The sequence below is a fragment of the Chiloscyllium plagiosum genome, unplaced genomic scaffold, assembly GCF_037043375.1.
Source record: "Chiloscyllium plagiosum isolate Xiang-an unplaced genomic scaffold, Cpla_swu_hap1 HiC_scaffold_10, whole genome shotgun sequence".
NCBI classification, from domain to species: Eukaryota; Metazoa; Chordata; class Chondrichthyes; order Orectolobiformes; family Hemiscylliidae; genus Chiloscyllium; species Chiloscyllium plagiosum.
The window spans coordinates 96697739-96710036 of NW_028270148.1; the positions used below are offsets into that span (position 1 = coordinate 96697739).

General features: G+C 43.4%; 1 protein-coding gene across 2 annotated transcripts in view; it reads right to left on the reverse strand.

The window, feature by feature from the left end:
* The window catches only part of pcmt1 (protein-L-isoaspartate (D-aspartate) O-methyltransferase), a 54064-nt gene extending 42574 nt beyond the window's left edge, over positions 1-11490 (reverse strand). For both annotated transcript variants that reach the window (XR_015758507.1, XM_043696454.2), the window contains exon 1: positions 11310-11490. Coding sequence is in view for 1 of the 2 variants with exons in the window: in XM_043696454.2 (XP_043552389.2) it covers positions 11310-11475 (166 nt within the window). In the remaining variant the exon portion in view is untranslated. The remainder of the gene's footprint in view (positions 1-11309) is intronic.
* Positions 11491-12298: the final 808 nt, after the last annotated feature.

Here is a 12298-nt window from a genome sequence, read left to right on the forward strand (position 1 = left end):
TCCCATTAAAGTACATAATGGTGGAAGGAACAAAACAATTAAAGAACAAGATGGGTTGAGAAGACAACTAAACTGTACTGGTTGAGCCGTGCTTGTGGTACTTTTGCAGTGAAGACCAAGAAACATAAAACTCAAAAAAAGCCCCTGCTTATTATCGCACCTCTCACTCCCCATGGAATTATTCCTATACCAAACAATGTTTGAACTTTTACCAGCTATTTGACATGTCCAAAGACAGGAATTTTATTCAAGACCTCCTAACTTAATCAAGTTCATAGATCTTCCAGAGGTGGTCACTATTTGATGGAGTCTACTCAAACAAAAGAAATGCAACTACTTCAATACATTCCAAAATAAAAAAAACCAAGCCATCATATTAGACATTTTACTTATTACACATGCTATATATGCTAATCAAATACAATAATATCCAATTCCTACAAAAAGTACCTCAAAATCTAGGTTGTTTGTTTTTAGTTTAATTAAAAATATTTTTATGAGCAGCTTCCTTGAATTTTTTTGGTCATTAGGTCTCCCTGAAACAGCAAAGAAAAACAAAGCAGTGTTCACACATATCAGGCTCTGGCTGAATCAAAAAATGGCCAAACAGACGGTTAATTAAATAAAATGCATTATTGAAGAATGTAGATAGGCACAAGTGTTAAGAACTGCAGCCTGGTACTGTGCCCAGCTTCCTCAGATGGAATGATCCTTGTTATTTCAGAAATTCTAGAGTCTCAAGTCTCAGAAACATACAGTGAAGAGTTCAAGTTGTTCAGTACTTCCTTTGTCTTCAGTCTTTTGATATTTTGTGCCAACACAATGTGGAATGGTTTTACAATCCCTAACACTGTCCCTTATAGATATGAAATGTATGCTCCACACCTGATCAGTTGTTATTACTTATAAATATGGATATACTAAACATTCAAATCCACCAGCTGTTCCCACTATAAATTTTTGGTTCAGTTTTTAAAATTAAAAATGTCTAAAATTATAATTAAATATTACATCCGGTATTGGAATGAACTAGGTCCAACAGCCAGAGGATGTAGTTAAAACATGACAAACTTAGCCATAGGAATTTGAACAGGATAAAAATAAGGACAGATGAGCAACTTTAAAATAGTAACAGAAATATGCCTGCATATACTATTATCCTCTTCCTGTCTATATAAAAACTAGCACATGCACATTAGTATGCACATTCATATCATTAGGGCCAAACAAGCACTGAGATTTAGTCCTGAAATGTGATCATTAAAATGTGCCTGTTGAACGGTTTTCCCATGGCACTGGGAAATATATCAGAGTATATCATTATGTGTCCATTGACGATGCAGCACAAGTATCCAGGCACTCAATTGCAAAGGAATTTTAGGAAATTTCACATCTTGTGCATCCTGACTTTTAGTCACAGAGACAAACAGTACAGAAACAGACCCTTTGATCCAACCCGTCCAAGCCAACCAGATATCCCAACTTAATTCTAGCCCTATTTGCTAGACTTTGGCTCATATCCCTCTAAACCCTTCCTATCCATATACCCATCCAGATTCCTTTTATATGCTGTAATAACACCAGCCTCCATCACTTCTTCTGACAGTTCATTCCATATGTGCATCGCCCTCAATTGAAAAAGTTGCCCCTTAGGTCCTTTTTAAATCTTTCCCCTCTGACCTTAAACCTATGCCCTCTAGTTCTGAGTTCCCCCACCCCAGGGAAAAGACTTTGTCTAATTACAATATCCATGCCCCTCATGATTTTATAAACCTCTAAGGAGTAACCCCTCAGACTCCAAGGAAATCAGCCCCAGCCTCTTCAGCCTCTCCCTATAGCTCAAACCCTCCAACCTTGGCAGCATCCTTGTAAATCTTTTCTGAACCCTTTTAAGTTTAATAACATCCTTCCAGTAGGAAAGAGACCAGAATTGCACACAGTATTTCAAAAGTGGCCTAATCGATGTCTTGCATAGCTACAACATGACCACGAAACCTCCTCTACTACAATCCCAAACGACTCACTCTCTCCTCATATGTCAGCTCTGCCATCCCAGAAAGGAATCTGGTAAACATTCGCTGCGCTCCCTCGATATCAAGAGCATCCTTCCTCAGATAAGGAGACCAAAACTGCACACAATATTCCAGGTGTGGCCTCACCAAGGCTACTGAAAAATGGCAGCTAGACATCCCTGCTCCTGCATTCCAACCTCTCACTACGAAGGCCAGTGTACAGTCTGCCTTTTTAACTGCCTACTGCACCCTGCAGGTTTAGTTTCAGCCACTGGACAGTGCAGGCCAAGAGAATGAAAAGATCATGGACAAAGCAAACGATATGAGTCCTGTGGAGGGCAAAGTTCAAAATGGAAAAGGCAGCATGTTCAGTGCAGGGGAAGTCTTGTTTTCACTGCAAGACACCAAACAACTTTGCACATTAGTATCTGGCTGTGTGGAAGCACAATAAGCAAACACCATCACCTGCTCGAATCTGGAAGTATAGAATCCCAGTGTGGAAGCAGGCCATTTGGCCCACTGAGTCTAAACTGGCCCTCTGCAGAGCATACCCAGATCTTTATCCTGTTCCATTCATTTCCCATGACTAATCCACCAAATCTGTGCATCCTTGGATACTATGGGGCAATCTTAGCATGGCCCATCTTTGAACTGCTCCACCATTTTCGATTATGTTTGATCATCAATCTAAATGCCATATCCTGCGCTATCCTTATATCCATCACTATCTTAAATTCTATAAATGTATTGCTGTCTTGAACTTGCCCAACAACCTTTCACCTCTGGGGTAGAGAACTGCAAATTCCTCTTCCCCCTCAATCGTAATTGGTTTGTCTCTTATTCAGAGACTGTTGAAAACATAATCGCCAGTCCTTCTCTGCCACTGGGTGAAAATCTTTGAAGTCCCTCCTTACTGCATTGTGGGTCTATATATACCAAATGGATGCAGTGGTTGAAGGCAGCAGCATAGCACCATCTTCTTCACGCGAACTAGTGATGAGCAATAAATTCTAGCCCAGCCAGTGATGCCCATATCCCATGAATGAATAAACAAAAGCAACTTGTAAATCACAATAACCTACTGCATTCGCTGTACACCCAACTTCCCGAAACCAGTCAGGGATATGTAACAAGATATTGCATTTTAAATGCACAGTAGCACCTGGGGATTAGAAAAGGTGTTGTTGCTCCAAAACCTGGGAGATGGTAGCGGGTTTTGAGAAGTGTTTTAGCTCAGGTTGAGGTTCTGGATGTAAGTTTGCTCGCTGAGCTGGAATGTTCATTTTCAGATGTTTCGTCACCATACTAGGTAACATCATCACTGAGCCTCCGGTGAAGCTCTGGTGTTACGTCCTGTGTTCTATTTGTGCGCGGGTTTCCTTGGTTGGTGACATCATTTCCTGCTCTTTTTCTTAGAGGATGGTAGATGGGGTGCAAGTTGATGCGCTTTTTGTAGAGTTCCGGGTTGGAATGCCATGCTTGTAAGAATTCTTGTGCGCGTCTCTGTTTGGCTTGTCCTAGGATAGATGTGGTGACCCAGTCAAAGTGGTATCCTTCCTCATCTGTATGTAAGGATACAAGTGAGAATGGGTCATGTCTTTAGTGGCTAGTTTATGTTCATGTTATCCCGGTGGATAGTTTTCTGCTGTTTGTCCGATGTCATGTTTGTTACAGTTCTTGCAAAGTATTTTGTAAATGACGTTCGTTTTGCTTGTTGTCCGTATAGGGTCTTTTAAGTTCATTAGCTGCTGTTTTAGTGTGTTGGTGGGTTTGTTACCATGATGCCAAGAGGTCTGAGTAGTCTGGCAGTCATTTCAGAGATGTCTTTGATGTACAGGAGAGTGGCTAGAGTTTCTGGGCATGTTTTGGCTGCTTGTTTGGGTTTATTGCTGAGAAATCAGCAGACTGTGTTCATTATGCGTTCACTTAGCAGCATTAGAAACAACACAAAGACAACAAACTCACAGATGAAACTGACCAAACCAGACAGTCGCACCAACATTAAGCAGGAAAAAAGAAGGAAACACACCCAATACACAAGAAAGGAAAGTACTAGAAGGACTAAAAAAAGATAAAAACATTGTTATCCTACCTGCAAACAAAGGACACTCGACAGTCATTTTAAACCAAACAGACTACATTGAGAAAACGAACACACTGCCTGCAGATGCCAACACTTAATAGATGGCAGTAGACCAGACCCACAACTAGAGAATCGAATCACAGCCCTACTCAAAAAAACTTCAGAAATCTGGAGAATTAAACAAGACTGACTTCCAAAAAACCACATGGATCCAACACACCATGCTTCTACAGATTATCCAAAATTCACAAACCAGACCCCCCCCAGACCCATAGTCTCACTATCTGGAACACCGATGTACAGATTAGCCAAGGAACTACACCAAAGACTAAAAGACTTAGTAGAAGACTCATGTCACTCCACCCAAGAATTGCTGAACATGAAAGATACCAAGATAGAAGAGAATGAAATAATGGTTTTCCCATCAACATCAACCTATTAGAAGAACCAAAGACACCTACACCAAACACCACCAACTTCATCAGCAAGGACAGAATTGTCAAGTTAGTGGACCTATGCCTTACCACCCACTTCAATTTCAATAACAAAACCTACAGACAAACTAATGGAACATCCATGGAATCTCTGACATCAGGGTTCTTAGCAGAGGCAGTAATGCAGTAAGGCTGAACAAACAGTTTTGCCAACCATCCAACCCAAACTTTGGGTCCGCCACATGGATGACACCTTTATCACTAAATTAAACAAGTTAGAGGAAACCTTCAAGACATGAATAATATCCTTACTGGCATTAAATTCACAAAAGTGAAGGAAAACAACAACAAACTGCCATTCCTAGATGCCACAGTAGAGCAAACAATCAATCAATGGAGAACTTCAAACCAGCATCTACCAGGTAAACAACACATACGGACCAAATACTGAACGACAAAATCAATCATCCAAACGAAGCTGTATTGGAACATTATTTCAACGTGCCACCACACACTGCAGCACAGAAGAACTACGAAAAGCAGAGGAAAATCACCTATACAGTGTATTCAAAAAGAACAGGTACCCCATGAACAAAGTCCACTGATTTCTCAGCAACAAACCCAAACACGCAGACAAAACACACCCAGAAACTCTAGCCACTCTCCCCTCCATCAAAGACATCTCTGAAATGACTGCCAGACTACTCAGACCTCTTGGCATCATGGCAGCCCACAAACCCACCAACACACTAAAACAGCAGCTAATGAACTTAAAAGACCCTATACGGACAACAAGCAAAACGAACGCCATTTACAAAATACTTTGCAAGAACTATAACAAACATTACATCGGACAAACAGGCAGAAAACTAGCCACCAAGATACACGAACATCAACCAGCCACAAAAAGACGTGACCCTCTCTCACTAGTATCCTCACATACAGATGATAAAGGACATCACTGAGTGTGACAATACATCTAACCTAGGACAAGCCAAACAGAGACAAGCACAAGAATTCCTAGAAGCATGGTATTCCAACCGGATCTCTTATCAACAACCGACTTAGACCCATCTACCACCCTCTGAGAAAAAGAGCAGGAAATTATATCACCAACCCAAGGAAACCCAAACTCAAATAGATAGCAGGACATAACACCAGCGCTTCACCGGAGACTGTGATGATATTACCTAGTATGGTGACAAAACATCTGAAAATGAACCTTCCGGCTCAGCGAGCAAACTTACATCTAGAACCTGGAAGATGGCTCCAAAGTCAGAGAGCTGCAAAAGGATGTACGAATGAGCGTAACAGGCAAGGTATCTTGCAAATTCAGGTGTCTTAATATCACAATTCTTAGTGCGGAAGCAGGCTATTTGACCCATTGAGTCCACACCAACCCTCTGAAGAACATCACACCCAGACCTACCTCGCCTACTCAATCCCTGTAACTCTGCATTTCCCCAGGCTAATCCATCACTGGACACTACTGGCCATGCTAAACTGCCCATCCACCTAACCTACATGTCTTTGAAATATAGGAGGAAACCAGAGTACCAGCAGGAAACCCACACAGACATGTGGAGAATGTGCAAACTCCACACATTCAATCCCCCAAGGTGGAATTGAACCGGGGCTACTGATGCTGTGAGTTAGCAGTGCTCACCACTGAGCCAACATGCTACCATTGCAACCAGGATGTTCAGATGCATTAAAACGAGGATGAAGGCAATTTCTAGAGATTGCGTGTGGAGGCAACAACATGCAGATATCCAAAGTCATGTTTCTGAAGTGTGGAAATGGTGAGAAAAATTGGGTCAGAGCACCAAACAGATTACACAGTGTATACAGAACCAACTGGCCTTTGAAATTGCTGAAGGTAGCAATCAATTTGGGATCAATGAAGAAGGTCCTCTGCATCACCAAGATCACTTGCAGATCTTTGGATTGAACAGAAAACATTAGTGCAGAGGAGTGAAAGTGAAGAAGAATGGGGACAGAGTGTGTGTGCAAACGAAAGGGAATTGAAGTTTAGTATTCTTCTTTTAGTCAAAGGGCAAAGAGACTTAAGTTCTCATTCAAAGTTGAAAGAGTTCTTTGGGTCAAACATTATTTTTTTAAAAAAACAGGAAGTAAATGAGATGAACTGTCATGGGGGGGGAAACTAAATTCAGTGAAACGTTTAGGAAACCACATTTAAGGAGTTTAAAATGCTGCTTTTGGAATGCTAAACTGGGAAGCAAGCTTCTGAAGATAGATAGATATAAATCAAAGCTTACATTTCTAAAGCACCTTTAGCATAGTAAAAGTCTGCAACATAGTCATAGAGATGTACAGCATGGAAACAGACCCTACTGTCCAACCTGTCCACGCCAACCGAATCTAGTCCCACCTGCCAGCACCCGGCCCATATCCTTCCAAACCTTTCCTATTCATATACCCATCCAAATGCCTCTTAAATGTTGCAATTGTACCACCCTCTGTGTGAAACAGTTGCCCCTTAGGTCTCTTTTATATCTTTCCCCTCTCGCCCTAACCTATGCCCTCTAGTTCAGGACTCCCCGATCCCAGGGAAAAGACTTTGTCTATTTATCCTATCCATGCCCCTCATAATTTTGTAAACCTCTAAGGTCACCCTTCAGCCTCCGACGCTCCAGGCAGCACTAAACTAAATAAGGACACAACATACACTCCTGCCACTGTGCACCAGCAGGAGTGAATCTTAAAGGTGTGTGGGGTACCATATCAAGCAACTGTACTGTCTTCAATGGTGTTGAAATCTTGGAGGGTCGTTGGAGCTGAACCCATCTGGGCAAGTGGCGTGTATTCTATCACCTTCCTGACATGTGCCTTGCAGATGGTGAGGGGGCCCTGGAGAGTAATACCAATTGTAGGATTCAGCGTGTGACCTGCTCTTGTAAACATATTACTCATTTGGCTGGTCCAGTCAAGCTTGTATCAATTATAATTTCCAAGACATTTTTGGTGGATTCAGCAATGGTGTTGAACATCAAGGGGAGATAGTCAAATCCATTCTTCTTGGAGATGTCCATTGCCTGACACGTTTGGCACAGTTGCTTGCCACTTAAAAGCCCAAACCTCTAAACGTCATGTTGCAATTGGTAACAGATGGCTTCGTAGATTTCTTTCCAAAAATATAACAAAATACTAGTTAGATTATCGAATTGCAAACAGTTCTGGTCACTACATTCAAGAAAGTTTATGATCACACTTCAGAAAGAGATAAGGATGTTGCCAGAATCAGAAACATTTAGCTTTAACAAAGGCCTGGATAAGCTGGGGTTGCATTCTTTGGAATATCAGCAGTGAAGGGAGATTTTTAATTAAGGTGCGCTAAATTAATAGCAGCCTGCACAGTGGATAAGATTCGCAGATGGATGGATTTTCCTGGGAGAGAAGCTGCCTTTTCACCCAAAGGGTCATGGGGATCTGGAACAGTCTGCCTGAAATGGTGGTTCTTAAAAACAACTGGATAGACAATTGAAATGCTGCAATCTACAACGTTATGAATCAAGGGCTGGAAATTGAGATTAGGCTGGATAGTTTTTATTTTAACTTATTTTATGTTATGTATTATAGTACTACTTCCTTCTGTAGGAAGTTACTCATCTTAATTCCATTTTCAACTTCAGTTTGCTAGAGCACACTCCTGCCAATCTAGTTAAACACTTGCAACTGCACTAGTGAACCTCAGTACAGACAGGGGCGTTCCCTCCCATTTGGAGAACACTTCAGTGGTCCAGGACCTTTGACCTCGGTGACGAGCCCCCAAGACTGACTACAGGACAAGCAACTACTCAAAGTGGCCGAGCAGAGGCTGATAGCAAAGTTCGGTTGAGGCCATTGGGGATGGCCTCAATCGTGACCTTGGGTTCATATCACACTACAGGTGACACCACGGCACCACACACTCCTACAGACCCACTCTCATAAAAAAGCTCTCTCTCATACGCTCACAGATACACTCCCACACTCACATGCACCCCTCACAGACATATACCCCTTAACACACTCTCACGGCCTCACAGACAATCATACCCCCTGCACACACACCCACATACACACAAGTTTGTGGGGTGAATTTGTACTTGCAGAAGTACATTTTATTTTGCTCAAAACTGCATGAATTCATGTAAGAATCTGCAAATCCTTTTTTAGATTAGAATCAGTCTGAACATTGGGGCACAGACAGCCTCACACAGGGCACTCACACGTTCAATGCATTGTCTGGGCCAACATGAAACCAACTGTTAAAGTTCACTTGAGAATGTAACTTAAAGGAAGTCTTGGGATTTACATACGAAAGAACTGAAACCAACATGCCCATTCTAAAAGATGTGAAACTTAAACAACCCAGGTCTTTTTCAATATATAAGTTCAGTTACATTACACAGTAAACTTTTGCTACAAATTCTGTGTCCTCCAATCTTATACACCACAACCACCTGATGAAGGAGCAGCACTCCGAAAGCTCGTGCTTCCAAATAAACCTGTTGAACTATAACCTGGTGTTGCGAGATTTTTTTAAAACTCAGTATACCAGGGAACTGAGCCCAAATTGGCTGACAATCTAGTACAGTATTGAGAGCGTGCTGAACTGGTGAAGCAGTCTATTGGATGTAGATATTAAATGGAAATGATATTCCACCCTCTGATGTGCTCAAGAGATTTATCTCACCACGGTATTTTTAATAGACCACAGGAGCCCTTCCTGGTTTCCAGAGTAACATTTATTCAGAATTAAAAACCGCTGAAATACATTGCCCAGCCATTATTACACAGCTGATTTTAAGAGATTGCCATGCACGCAGTTAGTTATTGGGATTTCTAGGTTTACTATATAGCATTTCAGAAATTCCAGAGGTTGAGAAAGGGACTTTATAAATGCCTTAACATTTTTCAAGGTACATCTGAACATACTATTATGCTGTATTGGCTCTCCTATATTATATTTCCACTGCCCTACTCCTGGGATGAACCAATGATTACAGAAAGGATACATATTGCACTAACAGTGGCAGTTGTAAAAAAAATAAGATGTACTTATTGGAATTCTATGATCTCTTCAATGTTAACATCTCTTCTAAGTATTCAGAATATATCAACATTAATTACTCAGACAATGTCAGAGTCCAACAATTCTCTCCACTTTCCTCCATTATGAATATCCCCTTCAGTTATTGTTCATTCATTTCCCTGCCTATGTCTTAGTACTCTGTGGATAGGCCACTTTAGCAACATGCATTTCAAGATATCAGCTTCATCACATACAGTTTTGGCAGTCTGCAAGTACTTGTTCATTTCTCAATATATTCAGCCTTCAGGAAATCCAACATCATATAATCGCTACATAAATCCAGACTGACAAGTGAATTTTCATTCAACTATTTCTGTTTGAAGAACATAAACTATTCCTCAAAAGCAATTAATTGGCTTTCAACCATCCAGGAGTCATGAAAGGGATTTTATTAATCTAATCCTGGGATTTTCCCTCAGTAGCTCTCAACAGGGAGATCATTAGCCAGCCAGTGTTACTGGCAAAGGTGAAGAGGCGACAGTCTTGACGTGTATCTGCTCTCTTATTTGAGAGAAACAACTTGCAATGGTTTAACTCCAGGGTCACCATGCCTCAGGTGAGGCAAGAGCTTGAGGAGGACAGTCCTTCATGGTAACCTCATCCAGTGTGGGAACTGAACCCACAATGTCAGAATCATTTTGCATCACAAGTCAGCCATCCAGCCAGCTGAGCTAACTGACCACAATACTGATGGCAGTGACGATCAGTGCACCAGGGGATCTTTCTCTGGGGTATGAGCAGAGAGATTAGAGTTGAAAGCATAAATGACACAATCCTTTCAACATTACACTGGGATGACAGCCAAGACTACACATTCAATTGAAATTTTGTTTAAAAGCTCAACATAAAAGAATTCAGCAATCTAAATAACTGAATAATAAATTATCAATTGGATTAATTTCTGAAAAGGTAAAATTGCAGGGCTAGCAAAACGGTTAGGGTCTTACATTAGATGGATTATCAGGTGAGCAGTTATTAAGGCACACCAGAGCTGGCCCTTGCAGCATTCAGTAAGGTGAGAGCTGGCCTGGATTCTGGCATCAACTGTACTGACAAAGGGGTCACTGGACTGAACCGTTTTTTTTCTCTGGACTGATGAGAATTTCAACAGCACTTTCCGTTTTTGTTTCGGACTGCCAGCATGTGCAGTTCCTTGTCTTTTTTTAAAAAGAAAATACATCACTCGGCTTTCCCTCCCTGCTCCCCCACAACGGATGAAAATCCTGTCTACCTCAGCCTTGAAGACGGCCATCAGCGAGAGAGTGACCCAGCCCCTCTCCCCGCAGGGCTGTTTCTGATCACACGGTGAAAGCTGCTGTTGACATCTGACAGCTCTGCAATGATCAGCGCATTTTTTTTAAATATAAAGGGAAGGAGACCACTTTGATCTTAACTCTCGCCTCCCCCCCGGGCTGCACCGCAGGGTCGGTGCGTGTGTGTATGGGGGGGGGGGGGGTAGGGTGGGAGCTGCCACCCACCTCCTGCCCGTCTCCCCGGGAGACGGCAGGGATCCTCGCCCTGCCCCCACCCTTCCAGCAGCCTGCCACCACCCCCCTTTCTGGGATTGCCGCCCGGCAGGGAGCCGGCGCAGTGCTCCGGTGAGCTTCTGCCGGCCGGACGCGGTGTGGTGTGGTGTGGTGTGGTATCTCTTCCCCCACCCCCCCGGGCGGGCAGGCACTCACTCCGCAGGTTGTTGACGAGCTCCGCTTGGCTCTCTCCGCCGCACTTCCAGGCCATCCTCTGACACAGCGCGCGCAGCAGGTACAGGGCCGCCGTCAGCAACACGCCTGCGCACACCGCTCTACCCACAATGCTGATCACCTCCAGCGCGTCGCCGCCGGCCTCCATTACGTCACGGCCCGAGAAGGCCCGCCCACTGCGCCTGAGGATCTGGGGTGGTGGGGGTGGTGGGGGTGGGAGAGGCAACCGATTAATTAAAATCACAGCGGCCGAGTGCACCGCCCAGCCCGCAGACTCTTCACTCGATCAGGGGACGATGCAGCACTCTTCAAGCGGTCACCGCTCCGCGAGATTTAGAAGTCCCGGAATGCCATTTCGATGCAAAACCGAGACGCAAATCCCTCTTTAGTGATTAAGGAGGATTAGGCGGGGATTGTCTTTGGTACAGGCCAGCCATTGATTACAACAACCCCCACGTGATGGGGGTGGAAAGGGCGGAGAGCAATGTGGCTCCTGTTCCCAAATCTAAATATAACCCCCAGTATCGATGCACGGCCCGATGTTGGCAACGACGGCCGCCTGTGGCATTGCACTAGAGCATATCATGGACATCAGCAGACCACCCGTGGCATTGCACCAGAACCTACCACTAACATCAGCAGACCACCCGTGGCATTGCACCAGAACCTACCACTAACATCAGCAGACCACCCTGGCATTGCACCAGAACCTACCACTAACATCAGCAGACCACCCGTGGCATTGCACCAGAACCTACCACTAACATCAGCAGACCACCCGTGGCATTGCACTAAAACATGTCATGAACATCAGCACCAGAACCTATCACTAACATCATCAGACCACCTGTGGCATTGCACTAGAGCACATCATTAACATCACCAGACTGACTGTGGCATTGCACTAGAGCATATCATTATCAGCAGACTGCCTGTGGCGTTACAGTAGAACTTACCACTAACATGAGCAG